Source organism: Lynx canadensis, chromosome B3 (genome assembly GCF_007474595.2).
Source record: "Lynx canadensis isolate LIC74 chromosome B3, mLynCan4.pri.v2, whole genome shotgun sequence".
Classification (NCBI taxonomy): Eukaryota; Metazoa; Chordata; class Mammalia; order Carnivora; family Felidae; genus Lynx; species Lynx canadensis.
The window spans coordinates 28,546,986-28,566,418 of NC_044308.2; the positions used below are offsets into that span (position 1 = coordinate 28,546,986).

A 19,433-nucleotide genomic window follows, 5' to 3' on the forward strand; every position below is an offset into this window, starting at 1 on the left:
GGTGATCAGGGACCTGGGAGCCAGGTGGCCCCAAGCCTCGCGTCTTAGAGCACGAGGAGCGAAGCAGATGGGCTGGGGAGGAAGAGGGTTGGGTCACGGCGAGGAGGGGGCGGCCAGGCGGGCCCGCGCGCAGGCCGTGTGCACGCGCCGGAACAGGGGCGCGCGGGGCGCGCCGGGGCGGGGAGGGGATGGGGGCGGGGTGGGGGCAGCCCTTTCCCAGTCGGTAGCGGGGGCGGTGTCGCTGTTGCCCTTTTAAGCCGCGGGGCCGCGGTCCCCTGCCGGCAGAGTCAGTTACAAAGAGAGCAGCCGCTCCGGCCGCCCGCTACACAGTTGCTGGCCGAGGCCCCGGTGTCCCTAGCCATTTTCAGCCGCCATCCCACGCGGGCCTCGGCGGCGGGGAGAGGCGGAGCCGCAAGAGCGCGGTCCCGGACCGGCCCTGCGGGGCGGTCGCGGCCGTGACGGCGGCCCCGGGCCCGGCTCCCTTTTCGCACCCCTCCTGCCGGAGATGAGGGGAAGATGTCCGTGTCAGGGCTCAAGGCAGAGCTGAAGTTCCTGGCGTCCATCTTCGATAAGAACCACGAGCGATTCCGCATCGTCAGCTGGAAGCTGGACGAGCTCCATTGCCAGTTCCTGCTGCCGCCTGCGACACCGCCCGGCAGCCTACACTCGCCGCCGCCGCCGCCGCTCACACTCCATTGCAACATCACGGTGAGGCGCCCGGGCTCAGCCCCTCGGAGCCAGGCGAAGGCGGAAAGGGGTCCCCTGAGTTCCCGGACAAAGGGGAGTCGGTCCTGTAGAGGCCCCTTGGTTCCCGGGTCCCCGGGCGGGGCGAATCCGCCCCTTTCCCCCGGCAAGGGGCCCAGCCCAGGCCCAGCCTTGCAGGCTCCAGGCTTGGGTGGGAGGAGGCGGGCGGCGCATTTCTCAGCTTTTTCCGCGAGTCTGGGTTTGGGGCTGGTCCCCGTAGGTTCCCGTCTCCGCGCTTCGGGTTGGGAGATTGCGGCGGCCCTTTCCCTCGCCGGGTCGCCATGGCTCCCCACCGCCGGCCTGCTCCCGGGGCCACGCGAGGCCGGTCGGCTATGGCTATTTGAACCCCGGCGGGGAAGGGCCCTCCAGTTTTAACGCCTTACTCTTCAGTCAGGTTTTCCTGGTCCTGCTTATTCACCCAATTATTTTTAAGTTTGTGTTAAGGAAAAACTGCTACTGAAAACTAATACATTCGAGGGGAAAAAAGTTTAGAATGCAGCCTCTGGTACTGTTTGAATTATCCCCTTCCTGCTGGCCTGGCTCTGCGCGTACGTGTTTCTGAAAGGTGCTTTGTACCTGGATTCGGCAGGTGGTGGTATCCGTGTTTGCTTACATAGCTCCTCCTGTGTGTAAGTAATGAGTTATTTGCAGCCAAAAGGTTGCCCAAAGCCAAAAAGACGATTTAAAGCTTACTCTTTCAAGTTGGAAGCTCGTTAGAAACCCGGGACTTGGTAAGATAATTGAAATATTGAATGTTTTTCGTGACCGTATGTGATTAAACTGTGGTGAAATTGATTTAGGGTATTGTTACAAACTGCAGAATATGGATGGTCCTTATAACAGGAGTCAAGGTGGTAGTTTCATGTTCCTTCAAGTCTCGTGTCTTTGATTCCTTTTGGTGAAGTCCTTTTGGTGCCTTTAGGCACCTGGCTACTCAGGTGCCTAAAGTATGCCCGGTACTCCAGAGTTTGGAAAGGCCTTCAAGTTATGATAATTGACCTTAAAATAATTTTCAGAAAGAATATCTGGGGGAATAGGGTGTATTTTTGAAAGAAAAATAACAAGTGCTGTACTGAGAGAAGCCATCTATTGAACATATAGGTGTTCTGTTCTAGGTTTTGACTGGTTTCTGCAAAACTGGACCACGCATTCCCTGCTTTCAGAACGAAATCTTAGGGGAAGAGTTTCATATAACAAAGTGTTACCAGGTTCTGTGGTGTCATTCTGAAAGCCAAAGAGCAATTAATTTTGAGTTTGGTCGTGGGGTGGTGCTTCAGAGAAGGCTTTGGTGAGAGGCTGACAGTGGAGTTGGGCTGCCACAGGTGAGTTGAATCTTGGAGTGGAAGTGCATTTTAAGCAGAGAAATGCAATCCCAAAACACCAAAGCTTGAGAAAATGTGCTTTGCTTAGGAGTTGACAAATTATGGGGATAGAGGCTGGTAAAAGAGAAGATTTTCCAAGGATGGGAAATAGGAGGTAGTAGTGACCATGACGGAGACTGGCCTGCATGGTGATTATTCTGGTTGAAGTTGGGGGTATGACCAGGAAAAGGTAGGGCTGGTTTGCATGATAGAGTACTGAACTTGTAGGCTGTGGGGAGCTACTAAATTACTGAGGTAGTAAGTTGGAAAAATGTGTTTCCCATCTAGCACTAGGGGTAGTTCACTACAGGTTTAATTAGTGTGTGATATTAGGAAATGTGTATGTATGGTTTAGGTTATCTCAATCGCTTGTAGGATGGTGGTGCTGCTGTGCTGGCATTTAGTGCCAGGGGTCCATGGATGCCAGATGTCTTGTAATGTTCAGGCAGTCTGCCACAACAAAGAATTATTCCTCTTCAAATGCCAGCACTGCCCACCCACAATAGGCTGATAGGAGTAAGCTGCACACAAAGTATTGAGTGAAGACCCGGATTAGGAAGTGGAGCAAGGAGTGAATGAGAGACACCCAGTGAAAGGAGGATTTGGTAGGGACTGGTATAATGGTACCATAGTAGAAACTACTCAAAATTATGACAGATATTATCCAAAGATAATTATCATGATGGAAGCTCAGTGTGTATGAATGTGTATTAACTTTTTGTGGACAAACATCAAACATACACAGAAGTTGAATAGTGTGGAGAACCTCCATGTACTCAGCCGCAACAGTGATAAATTTTTGGCCAATCTTATTTCATCTGTACCCCACCTCACATTATTCTGAAGCAGGTTCTTGACCTGTCACTTCAGCTGTAAATATTTCAGTGAGTATCTCTAAAAGATAAAGACCCTTTGTCACTTCATCTGTAAATATTTCAGTGAGTATCTCTAAAAGATAAAGACCCTTTAAGCATAGGTAAGTGCTTTTATAAAATCTGAATGGCTTGCTAGTGTCCATGCCATTTTTTAGAGGGAAAGAGCAAAGAAAAATGGAATTGGATTTCAAATGCCACACGTATCTACTGTGTTTGTGAATTGCTATTCTCTACAAGGTTATAGCTCTTAAAAAAAAGTAATGCGTTTGATCTATTCTTTAATTTTTCTTGTTTTCTCTTATTCCCAAATATTTATTGAGCTCTGCTGTATACCAGACTGTCTTTTCCATTGCTCACCAAGAAGCATACTTATGTAGTTTCTTTAACATTTGAGTGAGTAGTACCTCACCAGTTGTTTCCTTACACTCATGCATGCCAGTTTCTGAATAATTTTCTAAAGATACTGTGCCCCCTTTTTCTTTCAGGTTTCTGCATAAGTTTTTCCCAGATGGAATGTGCCCCTTACCCCACTCCAATCTGTCTTTCCATGTCTGACCATCCCTCAAGGCTCTTCTATGAGTTTATATTCAGTTTATGCTAGTGTTTATTTTCCCTTCCTCCCTTCAGTAGACCTTACTGTTTACTGTTTGGGTTCTGTTGTTGTTGTTTTTTACATGTTTTTTAAATGTTTATTTTTGAGAGAGAGGGAGACACAGAATCTGAAGCAGGTTTCAGGCTCCGAGCTTGTCAGCATAGAGCCTGACGTGGGGCTTGAACCCACGAATTGTGAGATCATGACCTGAGCCAAAGATCAGATGCCCAACGAACTGAGCCACCCCGATGCCCCTTGTTTTCTTATGTTTTGTTTATAATAGTTTTAGATGATTGTCTTTTTTTTTTTTTTATGATGGCAGGGAAGAATAGTCTATAATTATGCTTTTTATCTTCCACTCAGTAAATGCTCAGTAAATATCTGTCCTATTGGCTATAAGGCCACCATTTTAGCTATATTCTGTTTGAACAAAAATCTTAACTACTGTGTAAGTTAACTGCAAAGAGTTTGTCAAAAATGCAAATACAACATCAAGAAACATTTAAATATTTAGGGGCACCTGAGTGGCTCAGTCAGTTGAGCATCCCGCTGTTGATTTCAGCTCAGCTTGTGGTCCTAGGATCAAGTCCCATGTTGGGCTCTGTGCTTGAGTGTGGACCCTGCTTGGGATTCTCTTCCCTTCTGCCCTCTTTGCGCGTGCGCTCTCTCTCTCTCTCTGTTTCTCTACCCACAATTGTTAAGATTTAAAAGGTCACTAGATAGGAAATCTGTAATTTGACTTCATATGAAAGACAGGTTTAAGAAGTAAAAAACAAAACAGATGTTTTACTGTATAAGCCAAAGGAATTGAACTAAATCTTTTCCTGTTATATAAATCTGTCCTAATCTTAAATATGAAGGGAAAGAATGCTATTTTCAATCTCAATGAGTCTTTCTTACTGTTTTCTGTGAATTCCTGATATGAAGGAGTGTCATGCAAACATCTAATAGCTAGTTAGCACTAACATCCAGTTGTTATGCTCACACCTAAAAGCAAAGCAGCTTGTCTTAATAACCTGTGTGGCCTTATTGGGAGCTAATACATGGCTTTCTTTTAGTCCTTTTGAAATATCTAACATGACTTGGCAACTCCACTACTCCTTTTATGGACTTCTTGGCATCTGGTAACTCTTGGTAGGGAATCACTGTTTCAGAGTGAAAAATCCCCCCCAGGATGTAAATTAGCTGGTAAACAAATAAAACTTCATACTTTTATTGTTTGGGTAGCATAAACCATTACTCTTTCTGCATGAGTAGTGACTATTTGCCAGTGGTAAAATGTGTGGTAGCACGTTTTTTTGTTTCGCTAATTACATTTCTGTTCATCATTGTGAAAAATTCCCTTCCCTTCCCTGCCCCCACAGCCAGACACTAAAATAACAAATGTTAGAGCTTGGAGTTTAGGTGAGAGAAAAAGGTTTAGTCTATACTTAGTAGCTGGGACCTTAAGCAAATCACTTCCTGTACTGTATTTTTCTATAAAGTAGATAATACTTTTTTGTCCTGCTTGAAAGCTTATATAGGAAAGCTCTTTATCAAGAATAATGTCCTCCCTCTACAGTTATGAAATTGATGGCTGAATAACATTTTATTTTGAAAAGTGCTTTCTAACAGATTTACATGGGAAATAAATCAGTGCTGTTAATTTCTTAATTTTTCATGTTTCTAGTCTTTACACTGATTAAAAAGTAGCCCCATCAAGGCTATACAAAGGAAATCATGAACAACTCACTTGGTTAAAGAGTCCAAGACTTTTTCTTTGGTCTGCCCTCCTGGGACAGATTACTTTTCCAAATTGAACTCCTGGAGAATCGTTTGGAAATAGCAGAACCATCATGCTGAACACCTTAGTGGTACTTTCGGGTCAGAGGAATCATTGTTTCCATTCATCTGACCAATTTATAGTATAGAGTCAAATTCCTAGTTGTTATCTATCTATCTATCCTCCTTTATCCCCATTTTTATGCCCGCCCTTGGAAGAACAGATACATGAAGAGGAGACTTAGGTTTCCATTTTATGAATGGTGTATACCCTTAGTAACTTGATTTTTTGTTAAACTTCCTTAGACCTGGAAAAGGATAGTATTAGATAAATGTCAGCTAGTTGAGGGGTGGGGAATTGAATTGACAAACAGTCCCTGCCAAAAGTAAAGCATTCCTGGAGAGCCAGAGTGATGAACCGGAGTTCCCTTTTCCAAGGCTGTTGTAACAGTGTTCTGTGTTCTCTTCTAAAAGATTATTCTGAAAGACAAAGCAGACTCCGGACCAAGGAAACTGTCTAGTGGTTTCTGCACATTGGGTGGTTTGACTCTTCTTCAACACCTTTACTTTCTCTGCCTCAGTTTACTTATAGTGATGTTTTGATTAGCTGTAATTTGCTACTCAGAACACTTAAGTATTTTTCAGATCACAGGGTATGTGTGTATTTTTCTTTCACCAGGTATTAGATTTTTCATTCTGCTTTTGTGGGCTCCGATCATGTTACTTAGTTGTGTACTTATAAAATGATTAGCAGGGAGTAATTTCTTTTTTTTGGTAGCTTTTTATTTTTTTAATGTCAGAGCAGTTAGACTTTTATTAGGGTCCTATAAGGTAATTCTGTCAGTTTTGTTCTCCACCCCACATTTACTGAACAACAGAATGTGAAAGTACTGTGTCTCATAACTGGACTCTGGAAGAATTACAACTGTTATACCTCTGAACCTTCAACAAAAAGTTTTGTGTACCAGTTTTCAAAAAGTTATGAAGTCCTTGGAGATGGCCATGTTCTATGTTCTATTATTTGGAAAGATAGCAGAAACTGAGCAGCCTGGAAGGCAGTTTTGCTGGCTGGTGCTTAATGTTGAGCCAAACTTTGATCTCTTAGTGGATTTACGTAGAAAGTAGACAAGTTATTTCTGAATTAGACATAATTTTCATAAGCAATGACGGGCTAAGAGGCTGGTTTGATTAACCTTGAGTTGTGTTGCCTCAGATTAAGATAATGTAACATTTTATGGTGATAATGGTAGTGGTGATGAACTTGTTTGAAAATGTGTTCCCTTATAACCTTTATGGTGGTGGTCACAGACAACTTCATCCTGCAAGCCTGATACAACTAATAGAACAGGAGGAAAAAAGGTCCTGAGTAATTAGATGCCTAGATAATTGTTTATTTAAGTCTAAAATTTTCATAATTCTCGTGAAAAAGAGCTGTGTTATAAGCACTGAAACATACAATGTAAAGAAAACTGCTTGAACTTATATTGAGATTTTTGAGCACCATCCAAGTGCTTAAAATTGGCACATTGTGGGCTATTTTAAAGAGAAATAGTAAAGAAACTATCTTTTCAAGATATACAATGTTTAGTTGTAAAAATTAAAATGCTTCATATATTTGAGAGATTGAGCGTATGCTTAGATTTAAATCTATTGGTCGTAATTTTGGATGCTGTTTGACGTAGATTGTCTTTTTTTTTTTTTTTTTAAGTTTATTTTGAGAGAAAGAGAAACACAAGCAGGAGCAGGGGTGTGGGGTGGAGAGAGAGGGAGAGAATCCCAAGGAGGCTCTGTACTGTCAGCACCGAGCCTGACTTGAGGCTCAAACCCCTGGAACCATAGGATCATGACCTAAGCCCAAACCAGGAGTCAGACACTTAACCGGCTGAGTTACCCAGGCATCCCCGAAGTAGATTGTCTTTTAAATATTACACTGAACAAACCTTGAACGTGATGCAAAGTTTGTGCACGCTTAGTTTCCAGAGGTGGTGGTGGTGGATGTTTTATAATGTAGAAAACAAGACATTATTATTGTAAGAAATTGAGAAACCAGATAAGCACAAATGGGAAAAAAAAAATCACCTGTAATTTTACCACTCAGAAGACACTACTATCAAATTTTTGATATATATCTTGTCTTTTCTCCTATGCTTATATAGACTTCCTCTCCCTTAAATGTCAGATTGTTTTGTAATCTGTTTTTTTACTTGACAGAATTGTAGATCTGTCATAAGTTATTCCTCTATAATGTCCTCCATTATCATGTGGTGTTCTATTGTAGGACTGTAACAAGGAGTTTGTCATGTTTCCTGGTATTGGACGTATAGGTGATTTCTATTGTGTTTTTTTTTTTTTTTTTCTATTTTAAGTAATGTTTTGGACATAAATAGCTAGAGCTAAATTCTTGTGCATGGAGGACATTATCCTTTGAGACTTTCCTAGAAGTGATGGCATTCCATTCTTACTGATGAACTGGTTTCTGGAGCTCTAACAAATTATATTGTATAGGAACTTTTTTCCCTTTCCAGGTAGAACCTTTTATTTAACAGATTGGCAAAAATGTTAGCAAGTGTGCAGTCTCACGTCATGGCAGAAAATACTAGTATCTATGACCTTTTAGAAAAGGGTTTACATAAACCCTTTTTGTTTTGGTAAGATAAATGCTGGCTACCCCAGGCTGGCCAGCATTGTCCTTATGACTCCAGATCTCCCAGAAAGAGAATTTTAGTCCCAGAGAAGACCTAGATTTGCCTGGTTAAGCCCACCTGACCACTAATCACTGGGAGTGGAACGGGCTCATTAGAGCCCTGTGACCAAGTTTTGAGTCAAGGGAAAGAGGTAGGAGGATGGGAAGGAGTTAGGAAAACTAGCTCCAGTGGAACCACATCGGTTAATATAGAATGGTGAAGGGATGTTTCTTCCAAGGAAGACATTCTGGGCCAAGTGGGAGGAGGTGTGGAGAAGTTAGCTCTTCTTTTTGGAGTCCAGATTCCTTTATACTATTTAAAAGTATACTGAGGGCCCAAGGAGCCTTTGTTTTTGTAGGTTATATGTTAATATTTATCATTAGAAATTAAAACAAATATTTAAAATATTCATTGAAATAAACCCATTACATGTTAATAAAAATATTATTATGAAAAATGGCTACATTTTCTACACCAAAACATTTTAGTGAGAATAGTGGCATAATTTTACATTTCTGATAAATGTCTTTGATGTCTGGCCTGTCATTTCTTTCTACATTCACTCTGTGGGGATATGTTGTTTTGAATGAAATATTATGAAGAAAATTCAGCCTCTCACAGACACTTGGTTGGAAAAGTAGAAATATTTTAATAGCCATTTAAACAATTATAGTTATTCTTTTTGAATACTTCACCAAAATTAGGTTTTTCTTGAACTGTGAATGGATGGATCTTTTACTCTTGCATGTTTTTTTTCCCCCCAAAATTTTTATTTAAATTCTAGTTAGTTAACATATAGTATAATAGCCTCAGGAGTAGAATTTTCATCACCTACATGTAATACCCAGTGCTCATCAAGACAAGTGCCCTCCTTAATGCCCATCACCCATTTAGCCCATCCCCTGCCCCCTTGCATGATTTATAACATCCATTGGTTATTTGGAAAATACGTTCACTGAAATCTTCTAAATGTTGATATGTTTATTATATAACATGAAAGCATTATGTTAAGATAAAGCTCTCCAGCTCATGGTGGTAGATACAGGTTTTCAAAAATTCTAATTTTTGCTTGAAAGCTTGAATTTTATTATTGGCAATAATAAATACTGTCCTTTGTTTTCCTTGAAATAACACTTTTTTTCTTTTTTTTTTTTTTTTTTTGAGAAAACCTCTGTCAAAAACCCAAGTTGAAATAACCATTGTCTGTCAGTCATCCTTTCAAGTAAAATTGGTGTTTCATTAAAGTGGTTAGTTTACTTCACAGCTCGGTCACGTAAATGCTTTTTCTCAAGTATTCTGTAGTTTTCATGTGTGCATTCCATTTCATCAGTTGGCATATTAAAAAGACCTATGTAAGGATTTGAGGTTTAGTAAAATAACTTTTTCACAGATAATCTTAACTAAAACACCTTTTTCTTTGTGCTTTAAATATCTTGAATGCACAGTGGTGAAGAATACCATGACTATAAGTATAGTTTGGTGTCACTGCCTTTATTTGTGCTAAGGTTCCACCAGTTTTACACACCATTGTATGCATACCTTTAGTGCAAATGTCAATACATTGAAAAAGGCAGTTTATATTCTTGTAGAAGTAGTTTGGACCTAGGGGTTCAAGGGGCCCCACTTTGAAAATTGTTGACATAGTTGCTTAGATCAACTGTATATCCTACCTTCTCATGTATAGGAATGGAAGAACATGTCATGGGTGGTAACTGGTCTCAATAATTTTTGTTGTTGCAGTTCTCATAATATGGTTTTAAGGGGTTTTAGTCCAGAGCAACAGTTCATATATTTTATTTTGCTTATGTAGAAGTAATCTACACAGTGAAATTCTAAATCTAGGTTTTGTTGTTGTTACTGTTGTTTTTAAGGTTGCAAATACAAAACTAAGGTCTAGTGGTATGTTCCTAAACTTGGCTGAAGAATTTGAAGAAGAAAATGCAATACTCGATAAATAGTTTTCTTTGAGAATAGGATTAATTTTGAAGACCAAGTTTCTTTTTGTCTGTGTAGAGATTTGGGACACCATGAGAATTAGAGGAGTGGGAAAACAAAATAAACCATTACCAAATAGATACAATGATATCCTCCTTCAGTACAATTTTTTGTTCTTCAAAGAATACTTGGTAAAGTGCTTTAAAAATACTCTGTTCCGTTTGGCTTGAACTATAATGTAATTGAGATTATAGTTCTTAAAGCAATGCTGCTTTAATCCTGTTCTGCAAAATTGTTTTTCCATGCCTAGAATCTAATTGTTCTGTTGCTAGTATCTAGTATTAAGGACTTTTCCCTAATTTGCGATAGAAAACAGTACAAATGAACAAAGTAAATATCTATTAGTAGGTGAAAGCATGTGCTTTGTTCATTAACTTTTAAAAATCAACATATGTAATTGTGCTTTTAAAAATACATAACTAGCATTTCTTGATAGTACCCAGTTTGCAATGGAATAAAATGTTGGAATTTTATGGAACTCGAGTTAGTTATATATTGCTCTGTAACAAAATTAGCAGCCTAAAACAGCAAAAATTATCTCAGTTTCTGTGGGTCAGGAATCTGAGCATGGTTTATCAGGTTCCCTGGCTCCGATCTCTCACAAGACGGTAAAGGGGTTGACTAGTGCTGCAGTGCTCTCAAAGTGAGACTGGGAGAGGATCTGTCTCCAATCTCATTCATATCGTTTTTGGTAGGATTAATCTTACAGGCCTCAGGTCTGAGGGCTGCAGTTTCTAGCTGGCAGTTGGTCAGAGGCTGCACTGTCTCTTGCCTCTCAATAGGGAGATGGCTTCAGTCAGAAAAAATGAAAAGAGCAGGAGAGGGTGAGCAACACAGAAGTTCTCATCTTTTTGTCACCTAATCCTAGAGATGACATCCCATTATTTGATGTACTGTTTGTTAAAAGTGAGTCATTAGGTCTAGGGGAGGGAATTACCAGGTTAGGATTATTGGGACTGTTTTAGAGGTTGCTCACTACAGTGTTAAAGAACATCATTGACCTCTGAGCTATAGCACACAGACAGTGGCTGTACAAGAAGAATGCCTATCTCAAAAGCCCATCTTCTAATGGCAAGTGAAAGCTGTATGTAGCATATGGTCACTATATTGCTGTTTGTTCTGCCTTCTAACACTGGCTATATTTAGGAAATAACCTTAACCTAATTAAAGAGATCTGTTCCTTTGGAAACCACATCCCTCTCTATAGTCTGAGAAGGGATGAAAATTATTAGGAAAAAGGCAAAATTAAATGGGATTTTTGTTTTAATTTTTAATTTTTTTTAGGGCCAATTTTCTAATGGAGAAAAACTTAAAGTAACTTCTATAATTGCTCAGAGAGTATAGTGAGATTTTTAAAAAGCATTTTAACGTCTATATGGATTTAAAAACATGTGCCTAGTTTGTACTCCTTTGCTTTACCTTTAAAAATGGAGTTAGATCTCATCTAGATAAAGTTTAGAAATGTAGCTTTCCGGGTGCCTGGGTGGCTCAGTCGGTTAAGCATTGAACTTCAGCTCAGGTCATGATTTCCCGGTTTTGGGTTTGGGCCCTGCATTGGGCTCTGTACTGACAGCTCAGAGCCTGGAGCCTGCTTCAGGTTTTGTGTCTCCCTCTCTCTCTGCCCTTCCCTTGCTCACTCTCTGTCTCTCAAAAATAAATAAATGTTAAAAAAAATTTTTTTAAATGTAGCTTTCTTATATTAAAAGGCAAAAGTAAGTATGGTTTAAATTTATAGATTATACTTCAAGGTTGTGAGGTTTTTTGTTTTTAATTTTTTTTTTTGTTTTTTGTTTTTGCTTTTTGAGGGATTTATTTATGATTCCAGATTTTAAAGCCCTTAAAAAAAATGTTAAAGCTGGAGAATCCAGGCCATGATTGACCATTCTTTGTAAGGGAAGGAAGTCCATCTTCCTGGTGCTTGAGTACCATTTTGGTTTTTTTTTTCAGCTTTTGATAAAACATAACTTTTGCAGTGTATTATTTTCTATTTTAAAGGCTACTGCTTGCTGGGTAAACTCTTTTTGTTTGATTTTATTTTTTTTATTTTATTTTTTTTTATTTTTATTTATTTTATTTATTTATTTTTTCAACGTTTATTTATTTTTGGGACAGAGAGAGACAGAGCATGAACGGGGGAGGAGCAGAGAGAGAGGGAGACACAGAATCGGAAACAGGCTCCAGGCTCTGAGCCATCAGCCCAGAGCCTGACGCGGGGCTCGAACTCCCGGACTGCGAGATCGTGACCTGGCTGAAGTCGGACGCTTAACTGACTGCGCCACCCAGGCGCCCCCTTTTTGTTTGATTTTAAATTTATAGATTATCTGACATAGAGCAGGCAAGATTATACCATAAAACTTTGTTTTAAAAAATATCCATAAAAAGAAACTTCTCTCCAGACATAGATGTTAATGTGTTGCTTTTCTTCCCCCTGATATATTTTACTTAAATCCATGGTCATTGTGCTATTTGGTGGGTGGTGTAGTGTATTTGCATATCTAGGTTAGTCGGTATGAAAATGTGTTTAACATAGGTGTCTTTGTAATAGGAATCTTACCCGTCTTCTTCACCAATATGGTTTGTGGACTCCGATGACCCAAATCTGACATCAGTGCTGGAACGTCTAGAAGACACTAAGAACAACAATTCGGTGAGAAAATAAGCCAAGCTACTTTCTTTTTTCCTCAAAAACATTATATATAGAACTTAGGTGTTAAGAGATCATATAATAAAAAAAAGTCTGATTAATGATTATTTGATAATCTTAAAGGAGCTGAAGACCAGTTTTGTTTGTCTGTTTGTTTTCTGGCCTTCAAATTCTATTTACTACCTGATTTATCTTTTTTATTCCCCATAAGTTAAGCTTTAATTTAGATGAATTAAGTGGTCTCTTTTCAATGAATTGTGATTATTAAACCAACCAAGCATTTTTGGTAGGGATCACTACCCAAAGTAAAAGGTAGAAAAAGGGAAAAAGAACTGAGGTGGATGTGAGGGGAAATAATGCTAGAATGCTAGTGTTAGGGAATTGCTTTCTCTGTCAGGAGTCTGTAACTGCAGTAAAAGCCAGAAAAAACGTTTTTTGATTTTTTGGGTTTTTTTTTAATGTACCAAGAAATGTAAAAATGTAACTTTCCATTTTACAAAAAAAAAAAAAAAAAAATTAACAACTTTTTTATTATAAAACTAAGCAACTATTGTAAGAGAACTTAGTAAATGAAGGGAAATAAAAATCCTTTACAATATTTTTGCCTGATATAACCACTGTTGACAATGATAGCTATTTTCTAGCAGTATTTTTTCTCTTGCTAGTAAAATACATAGACTCTAAGTAGTTGAGGTCATATTCTATACAGTTTTATATCCTTTATTAAAATTAACATGGAAGACTTGACTACTGTGTTCCTAGATGGGTAGACTCCGTATTATAAATGTCAGTTATCTCCATAGCTTCATGTTAATTTATAAATTGAATGCAGTTAACTCCCCTAAAAATCCCAATAGTCTTATTTTTGGAACTTTGCAAAATGACTCTAAAGTTTGTTTTAAAGAGTAAATAATAAAAAAATAATAGTTGAAAAAAGTAATGAGAGTTGTCCAAAAGATATTAAATAAAAATATTGTATACTGGCACTGGACTGGACAAAGACAATAGAAGTTTAGAAACAGAGTCATGAAATTGATAATTCACAATAAGTTAAAATGAGTTAAAATAAAAGGAAAGGGTAGATTATTCTATGAATACTATTGGGAGAACTGACCATTGGGCAAAGTTAGAATCTTACCTCAGATTTTTATCAAAATGAGTTATAGGTGGTTTAAACACATTTATGCTTAAAATTAACAGAAAAACATCAGGTTGAAGGGTATTTTACAAGTAGGTTGGGGGCACCCTGGGTGGCTCAGAGCCTCAGACTCTTGGTTTTGGCTCAGGTCATGAACTCTTGGTTTGTGGCTTTGAGCCCCACATCGGGCTCTGTGCTGACATTGCGGGGCCTGTCTGGAATTCTCGATGTCTGCCCCCCCCCCCCCCCCCCCCCCCCCCCTCTCTCTCTGTCTCTGTCTCTCAAAATAAACAAACTTAAAAAAAAAAAAAAAAAAAGGCCGATCTGGAGAGCCATGAAGGTTAGAGGTAAAAGTAAAAAGCTAGACACACGTATTCACATCTGTAGCAGGGGAGTGACAGGACAGGGAAAGATAGCATCCTTACTGCTATCTCCTTTAGGAGGTTACCTCTGAAAAGATCTAAAGGTGTAAGTTTTATAATAGTAGAAATGACTGGGTTATTTTTCAGTATCTAAAATTTTTCATCCAAAAATACTCAAAATGACAACATAAAATTGGGCCTCATTTTATTCTAAAAAATTAATATATTTACATAAAAGACAAAAACCAAATCACCCTCTACTGCTAATAGTCTCTGCTAGTTATTTTATAACCTAGTTTCTTGACAGAATAAGCTGTATTTCCTCACCTTTGCTTTACTTCTTTTATTGTAATCTGGATTCTGTCTTCATTGTTGAACCAAGATTTTTTATCTCTAGTTGCCAAATCCAGGGACTCCTTTAACCCTAACATTGATCTCTCTGCACCATTTAGAAACTGTTGATTGTTCCCTTGTTAAAACATTTCTCCATTTAACAAACCTTTATTACTTAAAGTCAGCCAGTAAAAAGCTGATTAAATAAAAATTACTGTTAATGGTTTTATGATATAATATTATATTGTAATTAAAAAGAATGCAGCCAGTCTTTCCATAGAAACACATGCAACTTTATAGGATCTACCAGTGAAAAAGCAAGGCACTGAATATTGTTTATAACCTGGCCCCTTTCGCATACAATGTTGTAAACAAAAAACTGTATCTGTGCTATCTATGTGGGTTTATGCATCCCCCCCCCCCCCCCCCCGCCCCCGGGTGTATACAGGAAACTGTTAATAGAACACATGGAAGCTTTTTTGTTTTTAATTGACTGGCTTCTATGCCAGGCTTTGTGATAAGTGGTGGATACAAAAGTCAAGTCCTATCCCTGTCCTCTGGGAACTGATAATCTTACGAAGAATTGCATCAGATTACTTACTGTCTCCTGTTTCCCCTGGTCTTCCCTGAGCTCTTCTCCCTTGGTCTGCCTCTTCTCATTCTGTGCTTTCTCTGAGAAATCTCTTTGACTACTGTTATTTAAATCATAGTCTATATTCCAGGGATTCCTAAATCTGTATCTTTAGCTAAAATTTATCTAAGTTTTCAAACCCATATAACTGTTTATATATCACATAGATCAGGGAATCTCACTTGGATGTGCCATGGCTGTTAAAAATGATTACATTTGAATTTAAACTTACCTGCCTGGAAGTACTCTACCACCCCCATCAAGTTTCCCTTCAGTAACTCTCTTTTGTGATTGTGAGTGGTACAAAATGAAATAATGAAGCTTTACACACCTGTGCCTGAAACTGGGAACTAAAAGTTCTTTTTTATACCTACATTTCCTGACACCTCCCCTCCCCAAACTACCTAGTAAGTTTCTAAGACCTGTCCATCTACCTTCTAAATATTTCTTAAATCTTTTCCAACCATCTTAGTTTCTTCCGTCCTTCAAATGCTTTTGGGAGGATTGGTGGGGGAGGAGGGTGAAACTGAAATTCCTGAAAGATATACAACCCTGTTTTTCCTGTTGCTTGGTATGACTCTACTACACTGCTGCTCTTCCCACAGCACTCCCACAGCACTTTTCTTTGCCAGGACTTGGAGTGGCTGGGTCTGTGTCCAGGTCTCCCTTTCTTATCTTCATTATGTTCTTAAAGCAGAGCTTGTTGGAGGGGTAAATCCACAGGGGCTTTGCTGCCTTTTAAGCTTGAGGATTTTTTTTTTAATCCTAATTTACTGTTCAGCTTTCCTAATTTCTGCTTGTTCCTTTGACTATTTTGGAAAGTCTTATTCTTTGCTTTGTTTAACCCATTTTAATCGTCTGTTTTCTTAGTCCTTCATAAACCTGCTTCTTCATCTCTTTTCTTGGTCAGAGACATCCAGGAAACTATTCCTGACCAGGTGAAATAAGTTACCTTACTAGTTCCAGGTAAAGTTTACTAAGTATTGAACATGGTTCTTAGACCACAATTCCTAAACTTATACATTAAAAACTGTTTGTTTCCAACAATGAAAGACATGTTCATAAACATAATTTACCTTGCTTCTTTGCTTAAATATATTTACGAAACACCCTGGTGTAAAAATGGGAACTTACTGAGTTATTCCATGCAGTTTTCCTAGTGAGTTTTTTCCTTTTTTTTTTTTTTTAAGACAAATGCTTAAGAACCTACTAAGTGCCAAATGTTTTCCCAGGTTTTATTTAATCTTTACCATTATAAGAAGTTCTCAATTTCCTTGTTTTATAGATGGGGACCCTCAAAAACTCAGGGAATTAGATGCTGTATCCAAGTTCCTCTAGATTCCAAGGGTCTGTCTGCTAGACAACATTTGTCTCTACTTGTAAATGAATATGACTGGAATGTATAATTTGATAACCCATGTGTAACAACACTGCCTCTATATTTTGTAGCCTCATTAATGTAAATGTATTCTTGTCTGAAGTTGTAAGTTTCTAAGAAAAGAAGTTAGCAACTGAAAATTGGACAATGTCTAGAGCTCTCCCTCAGGCACTTTTGCTGTTGTCATTCTGCTAGGTATTAGTTGTAAGGATTGTACTCAAGCCATAACTTTCTTTCTCTTTTTTTCTTTTTTTAAAGTTTATTTTTGAGAGCGAGAGAGACCGAGTGTGAGCGGAGACAGAGAGGGAGACATAGAATCCAAAGCAGGCTCCAGGCTCTTAGCTGTCAACCCAGAGCCTGGCACGGGGCTCCAACTCATGAACAGTGGGATCATGACCCGAGCCAAAGTCGGACACTCAGCCGACTGAGTCACCCAGGCGCCCCAGGCCATAGTAACTTTCTTATACAAGCAGCCCCTAAAAATATTTCTTAAAGACTGTTATTTTATCTATAAGTTGTAACTGAACAGTAACAAACTTTTTCATTTCCTACTGGATTGGTTACAATAGTCATAGCATTATTCATGTCTTCTAAGGGCTCTTTAACATAATGCTTATTTACTGAAATGTGTTTTGTAGCTTCGTCAGCAATTGAAGTGGTTGATATGTGAACTCTGCAGATTATATAACCTTCCTAAGCTCCTGGATGTTGAGATGCTAGATCAACCAATACCCACGGGTCAGGTAAAGTAAAAATTCTCTAGTGTTCAAGAGCTAAAATAAATTGTCTCAAGCAAAAGTAAAACCAGGATAATTTTTCTTCTTATTATACAAGTTATTTAGAAGTCAGTCTTGTTGAATTGTTTGTTTTATTTTAAGTACTAAAAATAATTTTTTTAGTCTTTGGAGCTGCTGGTATTTACTATGACCTGACCAGGGAAACAACTGCCTCCCCCAGACTACCAGCTACCTTTTTGTCTTTGTTAACATTCCTGATTTCCATAACTGTTTCTTCTTCAGTTTTTTGCCTTTGCCTATTCATTGACCTTCACCTGGAATGCCATCTCCTTAAGCCTATCTGTGCTTCTTAAGGCCTAACCCGAATGTTATTGAAGTGCCTACTAGTTCACCACCACCTCTGATTTTTCTGGATTTCCAGATTTACCTATTTACGGCTTAATTTATTGACTTTGTACTATAAGTAGATAAGGATTTAGCTCTTAGACCATCCACCTTCCGGGCCATCTCCCCTTCCTAAAACACCGTTATATTTAGTCATATGAATTATTATTTATCATTAGGATTTTGTGGTATAGAGTTTTCTATTATGACATTCTTTCAAGAGCTTTTTGTTTTTGCAGTGTCCTCCTTATAATAATAATTCTTAGTTTAGAAAGTGGTGTTCTGTCCTGTCTCTCTGGAGCCTTTGGTTCTTCTGCACCAGTCATAGCAGGTTGTTCTCTGGTCTGGCTGTGTAGCTGTCATTTGAAATTTTTGTCTCCTCTGCTAGTGTGGATCCATTGTTACCTGATCTCATGTTACCTTTCTGCTTACCCTTTCTCATTTTGCCTGAGTACATCCTCAAGTAGAATCCTAGCATGAAGGAGTAGTACACTTTCTGAGTTCTAACATCTAAAAATATATGGCCAGACCACTATAGGTTTGAATCTTGGTTCTGCTGCTTATTAGCTGTCTGACCTTGGGATAATTACCCAACCACTGTGTGCATCAATTTGTTTGTGAAATGGGGGAAATAGTAGTAGTACCTATATTTGGAGAAACTAGGAAGATTAAATGAGTTAGTACATGTAAATCATTTAGAGCAGTGCCTGGCACATAGTAAATGCCCAATAAACGTTACATACTATTACATTGTATGGTCACATTTGATCGTTTGGTTGAGTATGTGGTTCTAGGTTGAAAATAATTTTCCCTCAGAATATCAAAGATTGCACTGTCATCTTTTAGCCAATGGTGCTGTTTAAGCCTGATGCCATTTTGAGTCTTACTCTTCTATGCTTAACTTGGGAAACTTTTAAGAGTTCATCTTTTCCTTGATGTTCTCAAATATTACAATGGAGTATTTTTAGTTGTGGTCTCTCTCTCCCCCACCCCCACCCCCTCACCCCCTGCCCTGTTGCTGGACACTAAGTATGGATGGATCTTTTTCCTAAGTCGACTCCTTAATCTTTCTCCTTGGTTAAGTGTGCTTGTATTTTTTTCTGTGATAACTTTCTCCTTTCCATTTTCTTTATTTGTTCATTTTCGGAATGCCTACTAATGGGATTTTAGACCTCTTTACTTGAGTCCTTGTATCTTTTATATTGTCTCCATATTCTGTCTCTATCTTTTAATTTAAAATTCTGGAAGTTTTTTCCTTCACTTTTGAATATATTATTTGGACAGCATAACTTTTTGGTTTTGATTTATTGCTGCTTAACCAGTTACCCCGAACTTAGTTTATTCTGTTTCTTACAATTGTGTGGGTTGATTAGGCTTAGCTGGACAGTTTTTTTTTTTTTTTCTGCTGGCCTCACTTGCACAGTCAGATAGTGGCTGGGACTGGTAGTCATTTGGAAACATGACTGCTCTGGAATGTCCCGAATGGCCTTTTAACTCATATGTGTGGTACCTTGGTATTTCTTCACCCAGACCTTTTCTCATGGCATCTCATCCTCTTCTTGGATGGACCCTTTCTTTTGACTTCTCTTTATTCATGAAGGTAGTCAGAATTCTTAATTTTTGGCTTCCAAGAGCACAAAAGTAGAAGCTGTCAAGCCTTTTTAAGGCTTAGATATGGAATTGGCCCAGTGTCATTTCTACCACATTTATTGGTTAAAGCAAGTCATGGGACCAGCCCAGATTGGCTTTGGGAGGGGACCAGATAAGGGGATGAATGCTAAGGATGTGGTTCATTGGAGGTCCTCTCCAATGAT

The 19,433-nt window shown here is 38.9% G+C and overlaps 1 protein-coding gene across 2 annotated transcripts in view; it reads left to right on the plus strand.

Annotated features, from left to right (window-relative positions):
• Positions 1–246: 246 nt before the first annotated feature.
• UBE2Q2 (ubiquitin conjugating enzyme E2 Q2) overlaps positions 247–19,433 on the plus strand; it is a 63,480-nt gene continuing 44,293 nt past the window's right edge. Inside the window, exons 1-3 of one of the 2 annotated variants that reach the window (XM_030317615.1) lie at positions 248–708; positions 12,558–12,659; positions 17,137–17,241. In XM_030317615.1, coding sequence (XP_030173475.1) covers positions 517–708; positions 12,558–12,659; positions 17,137–17,241 — 399 coding nt within the window. In that variant the 5' untranslated portion in view covers positions 248–516. Of the gene's footprint in view, positions 709–12,557; positions 12,660–17,136; positions 17,242–19,433 lie in introns of both variants that reach the window. The other variant, XM_030317616.1, reaches the window with a different exon arrangement.